General features: G+C 43.3%; 1 protein-coding gene and 1 long non-coding RNA gene across 3 annotated transcripts in view; one reads left to right on the forward strand and one right to left on the reverse strand.

Annotated features, from left to right (window-relative positions):
* Positions 1-21,697, reverse strand: part of PHLPP2 (PH domain and leucine rich repeat protein phosphatase 2) — a 106,386-nt gene that overhangs the window by 81,408 nt on the left and 3,281 nt on the right. For both annotated transcript variants that reach the window (XM_085845182.1, XM_085845181.1), the window contains exon 2: positions 10,923-11,113. In XM_085845182.1, the coding sequence (XP_085701308.1) occupies positions 10,923-11,113 (191 nt within the window). The remainder of the gene's footprint in view (positions 1-10,922; positions 11,114-21,697) is intronic.
* On the forward strand, positions 7-20,366 carry LOC147016491 (uncharacterized). The gene is made up of 3 exons (XR_015049068.1): positions 7-186; positions 9,314-9,441; positions 19,825-20,366. It is a non-coding gene; the product is annotated as an uncharacterized LOC147016491 (long non-coding RNA).

The following is a 21,697-nucleotide window of genomic DNA, read 5'->3' on the forward strand; positions in this document are numbered from 1 at the left end:
ATGCATACAAGTCATCAATAAACATCCGACTTCTTATCTGCCGGCTGTCCACGTTGCATCATTTTAAAGACAGCGAACGATCGAGTGTTTTTATTTTCGCATTTCCATCGTGGAGACGACTTGTACTTCCATCCTGTCGTCAGACAAGTCCTTAATGACGCGCGTACCCATTCTTCCTCTGCACGGGTAAGTCGTATGTTGCGAGCACAATTGCACAATACACGTGGAATTCAGAACTTGTGACGTTAAAGGAACACTTGATCTGTAAGAGAATGTGTACAAGGTGGGGTAAGTAGATCTAAGATTTCGTAATTGAGAAGTGAGAATGATTTAATGCAGGTACTTGCAACAGGATGGGGGTGGTTAAACAGAAACGGTGATTCGAAAAATAGCTTCTGGTTTTTTTGGGGCTGCCCATTTACATGGCATAATGGCAAGAGCATCTGCTTTTAATCCGACAGGTTCGTGGTTCAATTGTGGTCCTGGCCACGTCATAACAAAGGTACGTGTTGCTTCCTTGCTTGAAGCTCAGCATTCTTATTCTGTATACAGCACATAGCCGCAGGTAGCATCATTTGCTGTGGGTGCAGCTGTGCCGCTAATGCAATGCCACTGTAGGTTACAGCCGGAATTTCGAATTCAGCCATGGTGTCGGCAACGGCTTGCCTACTCCTCATGAAGGACACCGTGGGATCTTTAACGTTCACCAACTAATGCTAATAGACAGTACCATTTAAATGTCCATGTGCGGAACGGCGCACAGAAGGACGTCTTGCCCTGCTTGCAAAGTACCAGGTTGAAGGTTTATAGCTGTGTCGAGATTCAAACCCAGGATAAACAGCTCAAGGGTGAGTTAGCATACCTAGAATCTAAGCTATCTTGCCAGTATGCTGGTATGCAGAGTGCACTGGGAGGTTGATGCCACTTCCAAGCTAAAGGCCCGGTCACACCTTGACGTTTTAGCCAGCGATGGCAACGTATTAAAATGTATCTAAAACGCTGGCTTACGTTGAACTTTTGATGTTTTTTTTTAAAGATTCGGACGTATTAAAGATTCGGCGACTTGGTCTTATGTATAACGCATTGGTAACGGACACAGAACGTTTCGGTGTGTTATAGATAACTTATACCAACGAATGCTGAACCTGTTGTCGGCCTTCACAACCGATGCACAACGATAGTCTAACTTAGGCATAGCGTGTTGCACGCATCGCCAACGATGTCGTGACGTAGCCTATTAAAAGGCTGACGCACAACGATTCAAATCATAACTGCCGTAGAAATGGAAGTGTCAACATCGCGGTCACACCTTGGCGATCTTGCCAGCGTATGCCGACCTAAGAAAAATGTGTCTAAAACGTTGGGGCACGTCAAATACGGTATGAGTAAGTTTCGTATACGTGAGTACAACGCTAAAGTACGCTATCATACGTCGTAGTAAGTAGAGTACGTCAAGAAATTTTAAACATGTTCAAAATTTTACGACGTACTCGGCGTATGACACACGTTCCGTCTGCGATGGGGATAAGTTTTACACACGATATGTGGACGCTTACACATGTCCACAAAGGCTACTTATAAGCTACTCATAAGTCGAAACACGTCGCGGTAATGTCTTTTTTACGCGAAACTTATTTCTAACTTATGTTTGACGTGCTTTGAACCAATTCTTTACGTAGTCCCAACACACATCGACGTATGTAGACGTATTCCAATGACGTCTTCCGGTCGACAAAAAAAAAAAAAATGAACGTGTTTCTAGCTGACAACTGCCATATAAAGACGTGTTCCCAGTGGTTTTGGGAATTGGTATTTAAAAATGCTGCTCATAAAAGGGAACCCAACAGTGTTTTCGAGTCCTTTTTGAGTCGATGTCCATGTCAGCAGTAACAGTATCAGTATCAGTATTAGTAGTAGTAGTAGTTTGTTCATGTTGGCAGTAGTAGGTGAGTGTGAGGGGGAGGGTGTGGGTTATGATGGATCGTCCTTGCGTTTAACGATTTAAATGATAAACTCAACGATTTAAATGGCTGCATCTCCACTATTGAAAGTAGACGCTTGCGCTCAACAATTGGATTTTTTTTACACTCAACGACTTTGAAATGGTACCACTCAGCTAGTTTCATTGTTTACAATGAACGATTTAAATTGCTGTCACTCGCCTGTTTTTTGACGCTGGGGTTTTGAAATTTGAAGCGTTTCTTCTGAATGTGTTAAAACGCTCAAACTCGACTATTTTAAATAGACGCTGCCGATGGACAATTGGAATCATAGCCAAGCTAGACATCGAAGTGTGAACATCCTCGTCATGCCGAAGAAAAGTTTGAAGAATGCTGCAAATAAGTGTCCTGGCCATGGCCGTGGACGCTGACGCAAGGACGATCCATTATACCGACGTCTTTCAGCCTATGAGTAACTTAAAAGTAACGTCTGTCGATGTGTGGCAACGATCGCGTAACGTGCCAACAACACGTTAATCATAGGTTAGAAATAAGTTTCGGGTACGCTAAACATTACCTCGGCGTGTCTCAACTTATGATTAACTTACAAGTAGCATGTGTTGACGTCTGTCAACGATCGCAGACCGTGCATACAACTTGTGGCCAGCTTAGCGGAACGTGTGAGTCATACGCCGGCATACGTCGTGAAATTTCAAGCATGAAAAAATTTGAGGACAACCAAAAAGTACAACGTTTAAAGCCAACGTACAACGACGTATGGCAGTGTTTTTCAGCGTGCTCTCAATGTTATCAAAACTTACCCATAACGTATTCAACGTGTGCTAGCGTTTTAGAAAAAAAATTCAAAAATCGGCATACGTTGGCTAAAACGTCAAGGTGTGACCGGGCCTTTAGTGAATGTCTCGAGTCACGAGTCTCGCTCCTCCACGAGCCGAGACCATGTATATAAAAAAGAAAGAAAACGAGAAGGGCACTCTTCGACATCACCAGATGTGCCTCCACCCACATTATTACATCATTACACATACTTGTACGAAGTTTGATTTAAATCTCTGAACGCAGATTCAAAATATTAAATAATTCTGGCTGCCAGACCATGTGCCCGATCAGGTTGAAATTTCAAACATTCATTCCCCATGACTAATAGATCATAATTGTAACGTTTCATGGCGATTTGATGAAGCTGTTGAGAGAGAATTTTTTTTTGTTTTCAGATTCTCGTTGAATCCAATATAGCTGCCAGGCAACATGAGCCATTAATTATTTGTGAACACCCTGGTATCTGCCTGGCTTGGGGAACATGTCGGTGAAGTTTCCTCTCGATCTGTCAAGCCACTCTGGAGAAGATTTTAAAAGTTTTGTTCTTCAAAAAAAATTTTTTTTAAGTCATAGCTACCAAATCATGCGACCTATGATGTCATATGTGGATAACTTTTTGTTCCTCATGGATAGGCGATTTGTTTTCAAGGTTAAATTTCAAGGCAGATAATTCCAGCGGTGAGGTGTGCGGTAGGAATGACGGACCGGTTTAAGGTTAAAGTGGGATTGCACCAAGGATCGACTCTGAGCCCTTTCCTGTTTGCAATGGTGATGGACAGGTTGACGGACGAGATCAGACTGGAGTCTCCATGGACTATGATGTTCGCGGATGACGTCATGATCTGTAGGGAGAGTAGGGAGCAGGCTGAATCGAGTCTTGAGAGGTTGAGGTACGCACTGGAGAGAAGGGGAATGTTAGTCAGTAGGAGTAAGACGGAGTACATGTGCGTAAATGAGAGGGAGGGTGGTGGTATGGTGCAGTTGCAAGGAGTTGAGGTGGGGAAGGTGGATTGGTTTAAATACTTGGGATCAACTGTCCAAAGTAACGGAGAGTGTGGGAGAGAAGTGAAAAAGAGAGTGCAGGCAGGATGGAGTGGGTGGAGAAGAGTTGCAGGAGTGATTTGTGACAGAAGGGTAGCTGCAAGAGTGAAGGGGAAAGTATACAAGACGGTAGTGAGACCAGCTATGTTGTATGGTTTGGAGGCAGTGGCACTAACAAAAAGACAGGAAGCAGAGCTGGAGGTGGCAGAGTTAAAGATGCTGCGATTCTCGTTGGGAGTGACGAGGATGGATAGGATAAGAAATGAGTATATTAGAGGGACAGCGCAGGTAGGACGGTTTGGAGACAAAGTGAGAGAGGTGAGATTGAGATGGTTTGGACAAGTGCACAGGAGGGAAGCGGAGTATATCGGGAGAAGGATGTTGAAGATGGAGCCGCCAGGCAGGAGGAGAAGAGGAAGGCCAAAGAAGAGGTTCATGGATGCGGTGAGGGCGGACATGCGGGTGGTTGGAGTGTCAATGGAAGATGCGGAGGATAGAGCGAAATGGAGACGGTTGGTCCGCTGTGGCGACCCCTAACGGGAGCAAGCCGAAAGAGGAAGAAGAAGTTATAATTCCACGGCGACCTTACGGCCTGTAAAATATAGCCATACGGCGTAGAGCCACCCTGAGGCCACCGCAGAAACTCTGCAGCCGCGGCACGTTTCTGTCAATTCAGAGGGCGTACGGCCGCCGTATCCTGGCTGTTGAGCAAATGTGACTTAGGCCTAGGTCTTAGAAATTGTGGAGACCGAAAACGTGGGGTTGCCCTACGGTCTTTGATTTGATGTCGCACGGTGACCTTAAGGGTGCCCTGCGGCGGCCATATAATTTTCAAGGCAGACGCAAGGTAGCCTCAAGATGCCCGCAAGGCGACCGCAGGGGGCCCTAAGGCGAACGTGCGGCCAGACGGACGGTAACGAATGGGTTAATTTTTGTTTTTTTTTTACCATTTCTTTTGTTTCGGCTTGTCGAATTGCTATGGCGAACGTAGAAATGAAAAAAGTTATAACTCCGTGTTATAATTCCACAGCGACCTTACGGCCTGTAAAATATAGCCAAACGGCGTAGGGCCACCCTGAGGCCACCGCAGAAACTCTGCGGCTGCTGCACGTTTCTGTCAATTCAGAGGGCGTACGGCCGCCGTATCCTCGCCGTAGAGCAAATGTGACTTAGGCCTAAGCAAGGCTCTCAAAGTAATCAAGATGTCCCACGACGAGGCTGAGTGTCAAGGCCCGTTACTTTCACACCACAGACAGGCTGGTGGCCTCTCTGTATTTTAGTATTCCAGTTGTAGGACGAAGACAACCATCACTCCTTACTTCCAGGGTAAGGACTGGGTTTTCAAATACTATTGGTGGCCATCCACAACTTATGCACAAAGTAGAGGTGTGCTAGTGCATCAGTTTTAAAGATGGAAGTGTTTTACAAGTAGCTTAAACCCTGCGTTGGTTGAAGAGATGAAGACCAGACATTTCAGTCTTGGAGTGGGTGGATCTAGTGACATGACGCTGAAAAGTTAAATCCTTTGAGAGTGAGGATTTTTCGCTGCAAACAGAAACCAAGTCTTAACTCTATTGAGGCGCGTGCACAAAACCAGGCCATGAGTGTGGCACCAATTTTGCAATACTTAGTAAGATCGAATGTCCTGGAGAGTCTTGGCATTCCTTGGAGTAACTGTGTTGGGTTCTGTGTCGACAATACCAGGGTCAACCATTGGTTTACTTCTCACGTCTGACCTATACAACAAAAGGATGGTGCATGCAATTTAATGGGCTGTCCTTGCCCCCGAGCTTCAGGTGAACTTCAGCAGGTGTCAGGTTTTGACATGGACGTCTTACTGGCTCGATTCTTCCTCATTTGTATGCAGCACAGGGCTATGGGGTAGCATCATTGGCTGAGGGCATTGGCTATGCCAATGATTAGAATCAGCCCTCTACTGATTAGAGCAGGAATTTGTAATTTGTTCAGGGTGCCAGCGATAGCTTGCCAATACTCTTACTGTTCACGAAGGACACCGTGGGATCTTTAACGTCCACCACCGAATGCTGAAAGACGAACAGCGATTGCCTGTCTAATGTTCATCCAAGGGACGGCACACAAATTTATGAATCGCCCTGCCTGTGAAACACAGGGATGACAGTTTATAGATGGGTTGGGATTCAAACCCAGGACAGACACTTTGGAGGTGAGTGTGCATACCTCTAGGCCATCCTGTCAGCCCACTAGCTTGATAAAAAGCACAAATCGTAAAGATATTCTTAAAGAATTTTGTGTTTTCTGTGACAGTGATTACCACAAGGGTATCAGGTATGTCAATGTTTGATGACTTAGCTTAGAAAATGGTGTGTTTCGAATCATGCAAGCTGACAGTTCTTTGAAAAACTATTTCAAATCTGAACATACATTCCAAGGAAGATTCAGTTTAGGTTGCTTGATGCACGTGAAGATCCCAGAACTGAAGAAAACTTTGTTTGTCCACGAGTCAGTGTTTCCCACTTTCACCCACATCAACCTGCTTCTGCAGCGAGAAGATCCTGGTACGTACCTGGTATGCAATTACAGTCTTCTTCAAAAAGCTACTTAGCAAGTTTGTCACATTGGATGCCATTAACAGGTCGAAGATATCACAAAAGTGGACTTTCAGAATATTACAAACCACCGAGGTGACTCCAAACTCTCAGTTGGAAGAGGAACAAAGCAGAGGTTGAAAAGATTTGATGACGGACATTTATGTTTGTGATGAAAGGAAGTTATGTATATAAAGGAATGAGAGCATTTTATGTGAAAGCTGCTTCTCAGAACTTAGAGAAATTGCCCTTTGATGATAGTGGCTTCAATCATGCAAGATCTTTGGAAGGAAGAAAGGAAGGAAGGAAGATTGCACGTTTGACTCGGTGGAATTTTTCTGTGCAAAGTACTCAAACTTGCTTCATTTCACACCTGCACGAACGAATTTGTAGATTAGTCCACCAACTTGAGAAACATGATATTCTTAATGCAGTCTGGGGAAAAAAAAAACTCTAATAAAGAGGACAAGGAACAGCATCACAGAATGGACATGATATGGGGTTGTGTGTATAGATATCAGATGTTAACACCAGTGATGCTTTATGAAGATAAATATCTCAATTGATTGGGGTTATCCCACCGAGCAAGACAGGAGAGGAGAGTGTGTTCAGCCTCATGAAAGAGAATAAAAAACCAACCCATTCACATCATCATGCACATCGTGGCGTCGTCCATTATACAAGTAGAACTGGCCAACAAGGGTTCGTGTGTTGACAGGGAACTCCAAAGGAACTGTTCAAGACAACGAAGCAGTCTGACGACGTCCATCGGAAGTGGATCAATTATAATTATTCGTAGTTGCACAATATCTTGGTTTTTCTTATATGAAATATAACCGTGAAGCTTGACATCATTTATGGGCCTATATAAAACACCGGACTGCGTTTCCTTGGTTCTTTACTAAGCCTGATAGATTAACGGTTAACGATTATAAATATTTAGGTTGTCTTATAAAGACAAAGCGTTTTTATCATATTTAATACAAGGCACAAGGCAGGACAAAAAAATAAAAATCTATTTCTAGTTAATAAACGTCATAAAAAGCATCATTTTCATGGTATATTGTTTTACTGTAGCAAATACTACTCGTCTCTTCAATGATGGGAATACTAAAGGGTGGGGGGGGGGGAGAAAGAGGGGGGAGAGAAAGAGAGGGTGGGGAGGATGAGGAGGAGCGAGAGGAGGAGGTGGGGAGCAAGGAGGGACGGAGAAGAGAAGGCAGACATGCGGTGGAGCATTAATTACGATTCATACTGTCTCATAAAATTCATCGGGTGTTATCAAATATATTTTGCTTTGAAACTCACAAAGAGAAACCATATAACCTTTGTAAATCATGTACCTCTACCTTGTAACAACTGCTGACTGTGCATCTCGATTGGGACATGAACTGTGCCGCTATCAACTGTAGGGCGCTCGGAAAGTGGTTTAAGCACCCGAGCAAGCACTCCATTTAAATGTTTGATAAGGAACGGTTGGGTCAGGCTGTAGGTGCATACCATATAGGATCCATTTAACTTTAAAGCCGGTCTTCACTGCCCCCCCACAGCAGTTGAAGAAATTAAATAATTTTTTTCAAATAACACCTTTATCCACAAAAGAGTTGCTGTTTGATGGAGAACAACCCTGGAGACATCGCAAAGTTTAATTGCCCGTGAAATAAAAATCGTAGATAATCCGCCACGTTGTCTGCTCTTCTGTGTACGCGTCGTGTGGTACATCGGTTCACGCAAACGTTATACCTTTATTTTAGAGCATCCGTTTTTGAACAGATTTGCTTTGATTCCCTGAAGAGCACCTCGCAAAAAACTCTGAAAACAGACACAGATTTGGCAGACGCTCTGGATCGGCAGTCCCTCTGGGGGACAAGGAACGAACGATGTCAAGCAGTGAATGCATTAAATCATATAGCTCAATGAAGCTCGTTCATTTTGGCACATTCCTAAACTTTTTGCTGACTCAATATAATTCTCCAAATAGTAGAAAAAGATAAGTTTAATGCTTTGGAAATGTCACATTTTAAACATGTGTCACATTAAATGTCACATTTAAACAGGAAAACATAGCCTTGCTTGCAGTAAATAGGTATATCGGCTTAGTTAAAAGATTCGTTTCTTTAAATTATCAGATTTCACAACAGATTTCAACACTTATTTAGTCCGGACAATATCTGATCCTCAAAGCCAAAATAATATTTCGATGATCTATCATAATTTGTCCGTGAGAGCAGATGGTGTTAAATTGCATCATATAATGCATGAAATCGCTCCAACCTCCTAATACGAAAACTAGAATACGTACAAAAGCGATGTATATACAGAGATTTGTAGCTTTGATGAACAGGCATTTGATAATACGAGTGAGGAAAGTGAAGAGAAAAACTTTATCGTTAAGAAATCGTTGCAGCCTGTTTGAAATGAAGGCATGGTTGAGCAGGCCAAAAATCATGGCGGCTTCAGACCCCAGCAAAGTTACCTAGGATATGCCTTAAGACCCCATGGAGAGCAGTGACCGAGGATGCGCCTGATTAAAGATATGATTAAATAAGGCCGTCAATTATCTTCAAAAGGGGTGCTTTTTTTTTCTTGCACTTCTTGGAGTTTTCTTAGTATGCTTGCAAAGTTTCATTGTTTTAGAGTTATGGAGGAGACATGACACGACACACACATTATAGATACATGGAATGTTTCACATACCATATTGTGCCAGTATAAAACTGACTGGATCAGTGTTGAAAAATAATTCCTCAAAACAGCCAAGAATGCCCCAGAGAACACCTTCAACCCTTGGGCTTTCGGGATCTCGCACTTGAGGCCCCGAACCCCACCAGTCAAGGCTCGGTTTGTGCTTATGTGTTCGCCGCCGTGCCTTCGGCTTTTGGCATGGCACAAGCAAGCCTCACGATTTTTTTTTTACCTCAACAGGTTGGCAAGCCTGGTGTCCATGTGTCGCTTATAAATGCTTTATCTCTTAAATGAACAAGTTTGGACAACACCACATTGCCGGTTGGAGATCAACAGATATCTTGACCCATTGAGCATCACACCTCCAGGTTTGGCATGTAATATATATTAAAAAAAGAGTGAGCACCTCTGACACATCACATGCCACCAGCTTAACAAAAACAACTTTTAAATGTAATGAAATACTGGCACATTACCATAATCGACCAACTGCCATGCTCAGTCGGAGAGACAAATCAAAATGGAAATTGGAAACCAGAATGATATCCTCTCTCATACACACACATACCTGCAAGATATAGCTCTCATTAAACAGACTTGTTCAGCACCAAATTTTCCATCAATGGCAAACTGCCAATATAGAGGTACATATATGAACAAAATCCATGATTGTGTTTTTGCTACCAGATTTTATAGACTTCAGTGGGGTTTCAGAGCAAATGTATTTATATTTTCAAATTCAACTGCCATCAACATCAACGAGCCACCAGGCCAATGACGCCAATTTTGAATCAGACCAAGGCCATACGAAGAATCATCAATATCACAAATAACGGTCCACATCATTTTCTCCTGTGAAGTTTCATCATGAATATACTGTCTTATCAAAAAGCTCTGGCTTCTTCTTTTTGTATAGACACATATTGGTGACTATCATCATCAATGCATCATAGTCTTTACAGAGCACCGGTCTTGCCAAAGCAGTTCCTGAGCAAACATTATGCTGGGTGGTTTGTCATCGCCTTCCCAAAAGTCAGGGAAGGAATTTAGAATATGGTTCGAGTGCCGGTGATAACTAGAATCTATATAATTTTCGTGAAATAGACCGTGAGATCTTTAACTTCCAGCAAATTATGCTGGCAGATGATGGGACACCGAGTTTAACGTCCATCCGAGGGACGGTGCACACACCTGCACGATGAGAACCCAAGCTGGACAGCTCAGGGGGCAATGTGCATACCTCAAGAGTCTTGGCTATCCTTTTCGTGGTTACAGTGTACATTCCTCTTCTTCTTTAATATGCAGCACCTGGCTATAGGCAGCATCATTTTCTGTGGGTGCAGCTGTGCTAATGCAGTGCCCCTTTAGTGGGAATTTGGAATTTGTCCAGAGTGCTGGCAATGACCTGCCTACACTTTTCAGAGGACACCATAGTATCTTTAGCGTCCACCAACTAATGCTGGCAGATGGAACGCCCAATTTAACGTCCATTCAAGGAATAACACGTTCGCATGCAATAATAACCCTGGCTGACAGATGGTTGCTGGGCTGAGATTAAAACCCAGGCAAGAGAAGTCAGAGACCAAGTGTATTGTGAATACAAAAGGACCTCTTTTGATGGGCAGCAAGACTATCTCAGCATAATCAAGAATAAATGATGACAAACCTCATAAAGTAACTTCGGTAAAGTTAAAAGTTATAAGACATCACCATTCTGGAAAAAGCACTTGTGCTGGAACAGAAGTACCGTTTTAAAAAGTAACAGCATCAAACACATCACTCATATTTTTTTTACCATTACCGTATGTGGTTCTCTCATCATTGAGATTTTTACCATTGAAAAGCTTACCTTTCCTCCAATAAGAGGCAGGCATTGCGTCTTGCCTTGGTAGCCATCGTGCGTCGATGCCACAATTAAGCAAGTCCCACAAAGGCTAACGAAACGCTCCGACCACTTGTGAAGCTGAGTTCGACCTTTTCGTATGGGAAACGAGCCACTCAGGCACACTCGATCTTGCTGTTCCTCAGGCTGCGGCTTGCCTGTTCCCAGGATATTCAGATAAGAAAAGAAAAGGTGAAAGAGTGGTTGCTATTATTGCTGTATGGGGATGCGATGCAAAATACAAAACAATATGTATAATAAAATTGATGTTTTTCTTTGAGGGGGGGGGAGGGAGGAAAAACTTCCTACAACATAAACTGCTCATGTAGAATATGCATTCATAAATAAAAGAACATAGGCAAAGAAAAACCTTGGGGTTTAATAACATTGAGAAATTAGTAAGCCGAATGCACAGATGTATTTCATGGATGAAGAGAAAGTCAAAGCAGACATGAAGCATTGAATCAACGGCTTCATCGGATGCTTTGAAGTACACTGCTAGATAAGTCACCCAACTTTAAAACAGAAATCATGGTGGGTTTGAGGATTATCAATAAAAGTGAAATACCAGATTAATGACAAACCTTGGAAGGGGGTAACAATTTGGGTCATGAAAAAGAAAAGGTAGTTAAAAAAAAAAAAGATTCTTTATTTAGAAAAGAAATTATATCAAGAAAATAATTTTATTCTGAAATATATATATATATATATATATATATATATATATATATATATATATATATATATATATATATATATATATACATATACAATATATACTTTGGTATTTAGAAACATTGGGAAGGCAATGGCAAACCACCCAGTATAACCCTCGCCAAGAAATTGCTTCAGCAGCACTGGCGCTCTGTAACAGAGTATGGTACTGCATATTAACAATCAGAAAAGCATATGAAAAGTCTTGCTTTGTTTCCAGACGATAGAAAGTCCAGGCTCATGAAAGTGAGAACATTGAACGGATGAGGACGCAATAGAACAAAAGGAACAGTTATGGGGGAAGGGGGGGGGAGGACACTAACAGCAACGTTGAAGGACAAAATAGAGGGCGAATTGGACAAATAATGGGTGGATTGGCATGGAGAAGAATGAGGGGGATGCGAGAACGCATGGGGTGGATGAAATGGAAACAGAAGCACACTCTCAGGCAGGAAAAACTGGAAATTTTGAAGGAGGCTTGGGAGTGGAGAGGGTGGAGGTTAACTGGAGTAGAAAAGATCATGATTTTGGATTGGGAATGACCTGAGATGATGGTAAAGAGTTGTCTTTAAGACTTGGATGGAAGAATCAGATTGAAGAGGATGTGGAAGTTGGTTCAACAGGTGGGAAAGAGAGTGGAGGTGAGCAGTGATTCTGGGATTTTGGAGTTTCACAAGAAGCGGGTTGATGGTGGACCGTGCGCGTAGGTGTGGGAGGAGGGGAGGTTCGGGGGGAGGGGAGCATGGAAAGAACAGAGGGTGCATGACTAGAAAGGAGGCAGAAGAAGAAAGACCACCGACCTATCTGCGCTGGGAAAGTGACAGGCCCCTGGACTCTGCTTCAGTGCAGGAGATTCCAATGAAGGCTTTGGTTTCCAAGGCGTAAAGCTGAGGAAAGTGAGACAGGGGCACCAACCCAGAGGGGAGAGCAGTACTCCCTCAATCTGCTGTTGAAGGCCTAGTGGGTGGATACGAGTTCAGGTGTGCCAGGGAAGGACTTTGTACAACACAGGAGGAGGAGGAGGAGTTTATGTTGTTACTATAGCAGATTGTTACACCAAAGCTTCTGAGCTCCCTCGTGATTTTTGAGGTAGCTCTGAACAGGGTAAAGATCACTGAAAGGAGGATTAAAAGAAGGCCGAATAAATGCTTTAATCACAATACTGCCTCATATTGCATTGTAAAAGCACAAAGTTCACTTCCTTGGTGAGGGCATATCAGAGGAATACAAGGTCGCCAGCATCAGGTTTTATTGCTCGTTACAGGATTTAATCAACTTTGTTGTGAATAAGTAGTAAGAAATGGAATGCCATACAAAAATTTGCAGCAAATGCAAGGAGATTGCCCTACAATAGTGGTGGCAATGAAAAAAAATAATAAAAAACAAGAAAAAGAGCAATCAGAGATTGCAGACCATCACCAGGACTTGTTTTGTGTGGAGTTGTGTGTGGCGTTTGTGTACTGGTGTGTTATGTAATTAATAAGAGACATAACTAGAAATGTCACTTTATAACTGCTGCCAGTGACGCCCGGGTACCAAGACGTCCCGCTTTGATGCAACGCCGGTTTGATCGGACACCCGACCCTGACCCATGACGTTCTTTTAATTATTATTCAATTGAATTTAGAATGGGATTATAATAAATTCAACTCAAATCAAATGGAAGACCAAATAGGAACAGTCCTGCATTGGAGTAATCAGAAGGAACCTGAACAAAAAGAAAAGATGACGTCATAAGGAGGAACCTGGATAGAATTTGCATTTCAGCTGCTACTCCTCTACCATCAAATCCATCCAAGCACAGCCAAGTGGGCCTTATTCAAAATAATAATAGTAATAATAATAATAACAATCATAAATAAAAAATAAAAAAAGAACCCAGATCAAAAAAATTAAATAATTCTGGCTGCCAGTCAATGTGTCTGATCAAGTTGAAATTTGAAACCTCCCCATCACTACTCAATCATAATCGTGAAGTTTCAAATCAATCGATTTCGTGGTGGTAGAGAAAATATTATTTAATATTTTCTTTAATCCAACATGGCTGCCAAACCATGTGACCGATGATGTCATATGTGTGAACATTTTGTTTCTCATGGATAGGTGGTCATACTTGTAAAGTTTTGCCTCAATCTGTTCAGCCACTTCAGAGAAGATTTTTGAAGGTATATATAAACATAGATATATATACATATATATATATATATATATATATATATATATATATATATATATATACATATACATATATATATATATATATATATATATATATATATATATATATATATATACATATACATATATATATATATATATTTTTTCAAACAATGTGGCTGCCGAATCACCTGACCAGTGATGTAATCAGATATTTTTTTTCTGTGGACCATTTTATCCTGAGATGACCCTCAACAATTTTCATACTGATCAGATGTAGCGTTCTACAGATTCAATTATGATGTCATAATGAAGGCACCTATGAAGTCAAAAATATCCACACTTATTCCCCATGAGGAGTACTTGCCATGTGCCAAGTTTCAATTTTTTCCTTGGTGCGGTTTCGGAGATCGAGGTCCAAAGCCTTTCCATTTTTCCAACATGGCTGCCACACCACGTGACATATGACATCATAATTATCAATAAAACATTCTACATGAGTAGTCACTCCTATGGTGAAAATTTTGTCTCAATCTAATGTGGTTGCGGCGAAAAACACCAAAGTTCTGTGCGGACAAACAAACAGACAAACAAAAATAGAAGACAGGCAGACCGACAGACAAATGGACCGAAATGTAATCCCCTCTCATCCAGCGAGGGTAATAAATAAGAGCCATGGCCTTGGAAGGTTTCTGTTCCATTGAAAAAGGACTGAAAAGATCGGTTGAATCAATTAGGTGAGTCAAGGATTTAAAAGACAGACAAGTGTATTCATTGGATACTAGTAAGTGCCCGAAAAAAAAAAAAAATAATAATAATAATAAATAAATAAACCACACAGGCCGTTTCTTTGCTCTCACGTGCCCGTACGTGCGTGACCCGGAAGTTCGATATTATTCGCAGTTACAATTATTCGCAATTTATTTTTAATACCCAATTATTCAATTAGCACCAACATATTTTACCTTTTCGCAATGTCGTGGCAAGGAAAAACAAAAAGAGAAGAGAAGAGACAGAAAAAATTTACTTCCTGGTTCGGAGCATACCAGCACTCCGATGTTCCCGAAATTTATACACCGTCTAATATGAAAATGATGATAACTTGGGCCATTCTGTTTATCTATAAATGCGCATAAGAAATCGAGAAATTATTAGAATACACGAAGTCATCACTCTCCGGAAGCCCGTACGTTGTAACCCGTAATGGGGAACGTGGCTGTGCTTCCCTTCCCCATCGGCCACGCCCACGCAACGTGTCTTCCCATTGGTTTGGTAAATAAATGGCCATAACTTGGGAAGCACTTGTCCGATTAATATCAAACCTTGAAAAGGCACATCCTCAGGTCCCCAGCAATATACCTGGCAAGTTTCAATTAGATCGGACCAGTGGTTGTCGAGAAACAGCGGTCACACACACACACACACACACACACACACACACACACACACACACACACACACACACACACACACACACACACACACACACACACACACACACACACACACACACACACACACACACACACACACACACACACACACACACACACACACACACACACACACACACTGCTGGAATTATAGATAGATAATAATAAGAGTACACACCCAATGGGCAATGTTGTTCCGACGCTTCCCTTTATTTGGGTGGTGTATAAGCACCGGTGAATATTGCTGCCTCAATTTATCCCAAAAATAAACAACCCTGGTTACTTGCATGAAGCAAAAACATATCGACTGCTCATGTGCATATTGTTTCGAATCTGGCAGCCATTTGTATAACAAACAGACAGCAGTCCCTAAGCTTAATTATTTCGATAAGTATGTGTTAAATAGTTAGAATCCCTCCTTCTGTCTAATGGGAATTTTGCATGTGTATTACGAGTTATTTTTTAGTTAGGTTTTTCAACATTTTTCAACATCAACAACAACGGCACCGTACCTCACTCAACCTGGTCGCCATTGCCCACATGTTTTTGGCTGAAGGTGTGGGCGGAGCCTCCCTTCCCTCAGATCGAGGCTCCGCTCCAAAGAAGGGCATGGGACTTTTCCTCCAGCCAATGAGCGAAGGGCGAGCATCACACACGCACCCCAGCCAATGGGAGGCGAGCATGCCGAAAGCTACTATGGCGCCTTGTCCAATCGGGAGGCGAGTGGCGAAAGAAGAAATCGCATCCACCTCAAGAGAGGAGAGAATTGGTAATTGTTAGAGCATTTGTAGTCTTGGTGGCGATTGGCTTTGTCTGTGGTCTTGGTGGCGATTGGCTTTGTCTGCAGTCTTGGTGGTGATTGGCTTCGTCTGCGGTTGTGGTGGCTTGGTCTCGGTCGTCGTCTGCGGCTCTTTGCGGTGGCTTATCGTGGTAGTGGCAGCCGAGCTGCCAAGAACGTGGGCCGTGGACTTCGGGTCGTGGGTTCGAGTCCCACCGTGGTGGTTTGGAGTCGGTGTGACCGCACGATGCAGGAAGGAACCCGGCCCGACTCTACCGAATAAAGACCCACGGGGTCCATTTTCGTGTGTGTGTGTGTGTGTGTGTGTGTGTGTCCATGGGCCCCGTCTGTAAGTAGAATTGTTAAATGCCTTGTACATTGTGAATTACATTTCTTATTCGTGATAACTCTGCTCTGTGTCTCCCTTCCCGATTATTGCCTATTGTAAAATAAGCCCGCGTGTTAAATGTTCCAGTTTGTTGTTCGTATTTTCTTTCATTGACCCAGCACGGTGCGGATTGGAGAAATAGTAAGGCCGTTGGTGCCGTAAGTTGTCATTGGGACCAGCGCGGCTCTGGTAACTCTGCTCAGTTACGCAGGATCCGAGTCGATACCTGCGACTCGGATCGGACAGAGTCGGCCGAGGGTGTGGTTTCCCCAGTAGCTAGACAGCGTGGTTATGTAGGTGTATTGGAGATCGAGACAATTAACCCTATGCCACACGGTCAAAATATTGGTGTCCACGGTCCGCTAAGGGACCCGTGACCTTTGGAGTTATCCAAGGGTCACGACGTAAATTCCGGGTATTCAGTGGGAGACGACTCCACTGCTCCACCTAGTGGTCGTTTATTGTCACCGGACCCTGGCCCACAACAATGTATAGTACAGGGTGGCCATAAAGTCTGGAAACCTTGGTGAATATACATTATAAATGGTTTATTGACAATAAGTCACAATACATGACATGTTCAATGTATTGTCCCTCATGAGAAATGCACAGTTCAAAGCGCTGTGAAAAATTGCAATGAACGCGGTGCATCGATGCAGCGTTTACATCAATCCCTGTAAATGCATCCGTGATGCATTTCCTCGGATGATTCGTGTCTCTGATCTTCACTGAATAAACCTGTGCCTTGTGCATACCCCAGAAGAAGTAATCAAGGGGGTTCAGATCTAGCGAGCATGCAGCCCACTCCACAGGGCCACGTTGTCCAATCCAGTGAGGGAAATTATCTTCCAACCAAATTGCAACAGAATGACATATGATCTATGTTTGCAGACTTTATGACCACCCGGCATATCGTGGCGATGTATATCTCGGTTAATTAAACTGCCCTGGACCATAGGCTGACACCAGAGGCCTGCAGCCGATGTGTACGGTCACCTTCACAAGGCCCATGATTCTTATCAGCTCCAACCTTTCGATATTTGATGATCGTTTGAACAGTCGCTTCGGTCGTTTTACAATGAATGGAAAACTTATCAGGAGGGCTTGGTGATTGTGAATATGACACTTCCGAAGATGTATTGGGCTTACGATACCACTGAAAAGGCGGACATATGATTTTTTTCTTATTCGTTTTTGAGCTCACAATTGTGGGTGGTGTCACGAGAATGGTGAGCAAGAACCCACGACACACAGAGACAAACTGCACGGGTCCTGATCAATAGTGGGCACCAGCCACAAATCAACCCCGTTTAGATATCCATTATCCACCGTTTTGACACCAGCCATTACACAGACAACCAAAGTTCATGGAACACCTTACCCCACGCAATCATGAGAAAACATGAGAAGGGTCCTTTAAACACTTGCTTTGCATTTTGCAGGAAACAGTGTTATGCGCCACCATATTTATCTGAACACTGAATCTCAGTTAGGCCTAAGTCACATTTGCTTTACGGCGAGGATACGGTGGCCGTACGCCCTCTGAATTGACAGAAACGTGCGGCGGCCGCAGAATTTCTGAGGTGGCCTCATGGTGGCCCCATGCCGTATGGCTATATTTTACAGGCCGTAAGGTCGCCGTGGAATTATAACGCGGAGTTATAACTTTTTTCATTTCTACGTTCGCCGTAGCAATTCGACAAGCCGGAAAAAAAAACTGGTAAAAAAAAATATATTTTTTAACCCATTCGTTACCGTCCGTCTGGCCGCACGTTCGCCTTAGGGCCCGCCTGCGGTCACCTTGCGGTCGCCTTGCGTCTGCCTTGAAAATTCTATGGCCGCCGCAGGAACGCCCCAAGGTCACCGTGCGATATCAAATCAAAGACCGTACGGCAACCCCACGTTTTCGGTCTCCACAATTTATAAATACGCCGTACAGCTCCCCGAAAAATAAAAACATGTGACTGCTACATTGTGTGACCGTGGAAATACTGCGGCCGCCGTATAATTGCTAATGGCTGTAGATTTTGGGACCCACGGCCGCCGTGGCAAATGTGACTTCGGCCTAAATACGCCGTGCGGCTCCCCGAAAAATAAAAACATGACTGCTACATTGTGTGACCGTGGCAATACTGCGGCCGCCGTATAATTGCTTGTGGCCGTAGATTCTGGAGACCCCACGGCCGCCGTAGCAAATGTGACCTCGGCCTGACTCTGCCCTCAGGGCATTAGATGCCATAAAAATTTATCGAATCAGTGCTGATAAACTGAAGGTTTTTGAAAGTGTGAAGAAGGCGACTTGTGTTCTGCAGTGTTCAAGTATATAATGAATTTCAAATAAAAGAAAAGTTTTAACGGCTGCAGAAAGGAAAAAAAATATTTGGGAAGTTTACTGCCGTTGATGCACCATCTTTTACACCACCTTATTTAACATGTTAAATTATTTATTTGTGCCTGTTGTTTGTGTCCTTAATGACATCCATAAAAACAGTACGTTTCCTGTTTCGAATGATTTTCAATTTTGTTTGACTGCCAGACAGGCAGACAGAGTCAAATGAATTACCTTACTCTGCTGCACATCAGCAATCGAGACAAGATTCCATACAATTTGTCAAATTCAAAGCGAAAGTACTGCTGAACAGCAGGTTCATGTTCCGATTCAAGTTCTACAGTTTCCACCGTGTGCTGCCTTTTTCGCTGCTGGTTGCATCATTGGTTAAGGGCGCAGCTATGCCGCTGATGCAGTGCCCCTATTACCAGTATACGGGTGCTCCTTTCGCCGACCTCGGAAGGATGACAGGCTGAGTCAACGCCCTGGTGTTAATTCGGTAGCAAACGGGGCTCGAACTCAGGACCCTATGACTTCAAGCCACCACCCTAACTGCTAAGCCAACACCAGGCTCACAAGTTCTCCAGTGTTCAGACTATAACATTCAATTAAAATGAAGTAGTTCGTCATTCACAGACTGATGCCTATAGACAGAAAGACAAAGTGAACCGATTGCAAAACCCCACTTTTCGCTTTGTGTGTGCGAGGTGAAAAGGATGTTCAGTTATAGCCAGGAAATGAAATAAAGTTAAAAATCGAACTTCCAACTTTATATGCAGTCTGTGAAAGACAGAACCACTCACTGCCAAAAGCAGTGTTAGCTGCTACACTGTTAAACACAGCATCATCCAGCATACATAGGCCTAAGGCTTAGAAGCTTCTTCTTCTTTCTTTCTTTTTTAAATCAATGGCAGCCCACCTCTTAGAAAGGTAATCAATCCACGAATGGTTTTCTGGCTCACTGGCCTTCAATAGCATGGACAAAGAGTAAAACCAAAAACATAAGCATCTTTTCATCTCTGACGGCTGATAAATCAACAATTTTCTTCTTGTTTTTACTCCCCCTCAAGGGTTCAGCTTTTCATGACACTTGCAGCAAGTGCTTATGACCGTGGCATATCCAGGGTCATGGTTAGCACTCCATTGAGGATGTGCTACTGTACGATTCCTCACGAGACGGTTTGCCAGCTCGGTCTACTTGGCCAGGGATCCAGGCGCCACATCAACTCCTACGGGTCTAGATGCTCTGAGGCCACCTTATGAGCATATCTAAGCCTTAACTACAGTCATCCTGGGGTATTCAATGAAGGCAACATTTTATTTTTTTTTTTTTTTTTTCCACAATTTCTTGCACACATTTATTTCGTGAAAAGTTTTAAACCAAGATAACAGATTTAAGATTAGCCTCAAGAAGACTCCTGTTATACAGCTGCCATTGACTTGAGAACTGATTAATAAATTGGCAATATTGGAGCCCATGAACCTTACACGTTTAGTAGACAGTCTGGTCTCCAGACTGAGGATTCCCAAGAAAGTGAGACCATGTTCTATCATTTTGAGTTGTGGTTTTAATCACATGTATCGAATGAATAAAATTCACATTTTTCTGTCATCTTGCTTGCATTCTGCCCCGATGTTTGCATGCATCTCCGTTTTGCTCAATGGAGACAAAGATAGTGGACAATTTATTTATTTTTTATTTTTAAACAGGATGCCTGCCATGAAGCTCACCTGGATCAGGAGCAAGTCACTCAAAAGCCATGCAGACCCCCTTAGACCCAGATTTTTTTTATGCTGTGAACAAACTTTGGTACATCACATCAAAATCGTGTGTGTAGTTTCGGAGAAGAGAGCAAGTACCCATTTTGGGAGGTCCTACCCCCCTGCCCCCCCCCACCCCCATGCAGACCACCTTTTTTGAAGCACAAATTTTGATGCGGTCGATACACCTTTGTTCGGCATCAGTTATGAAGCTTGTGGCCATGTTTCATCAAAATTGTGCGTTTGGTTCAAGCGATAATGACTGACGTGTTTACAGACCGATTGACCTACGGACATTGCTTGATCGCATAGGCTCACCTGACTAAAATCCAGGTGAGCTAAAAATGGAAACACCAGTGTACATTGGCAGTACAACGTACTGTATATGCAAAGTATGGGACCGCCACACATACGTGACTGGTGCGGGGAATATGGAGTATATTCCCAGGAGTCCTTTCCTGGTGTAGATATATAAACAAGCTGCAGCTCAGTCCCATATTAAGAGCGAGCACGGCCGCAAGAGGAGACTTCAGTGACTTCAAACGGGGTGTAATTGTTGGTGTGCTGTTTGGCAAGGGATTCAGTGACAAAGACTGTGGAAATTGCAAACGTGTAACGAGGAACTGTCTCAAAGGTGATGTGACCCTGGGAAAAATAAGGAACGACATCTTCATTCAAGGGGAACAGTGGGTAGAGGCACTAAATTGACAAGCGTGATGCACGGGCATTCGCCCAGACTGCGAGCCAAAACAGGAGAGCAATGGCGGACAAACTGTGTGCGGGGTTCAACGTGGGTTGTGAGCATCCTGTATCATCAAAAACAGTCATGAGGGAGCTTCACAGGGTGGGATACCGTAGCCAGGTTGCAATGCACAAACCAATCCGAACACAAGCCAATGCACGTTTGTGATGTAGTTTGACGAGTCGTCCTTCACCATGTTCTCGACAAATTGACGTGTGTACGTGTGGTGACAGCCCAGGGAGTTCATTCCTGGTTCCAACAGTAAAAGGTTCTGATGTCTCCCGAATGGTGTGGGGAATATTTTCTTGGCATGGCCTGGATCCACTTATTCCATTAGAAGGCAGAATTGATGCAGCACGCTACATTAGTGTCCTGAGCGATCATCCGCATCTCATGACGCAGAATTTCTTCCCGCCATCAAGTGATATGGACAAAAACGA

Source organism: Eptatretus burgeri, chromosome 11 (assembly GCF_056783735.1).
Source record: "Eptatretus burgeri isolate ZD-2024b chromosome 11, Ebu_testis_v1, whole genome shotgun sequence".
Taxonomy (NCBI): Eukaryota; Metazoa; Chordata; class Myxini; order Myxiniformes; family Myxinidae; genus Eptatretus; species Eptatretus burgeri.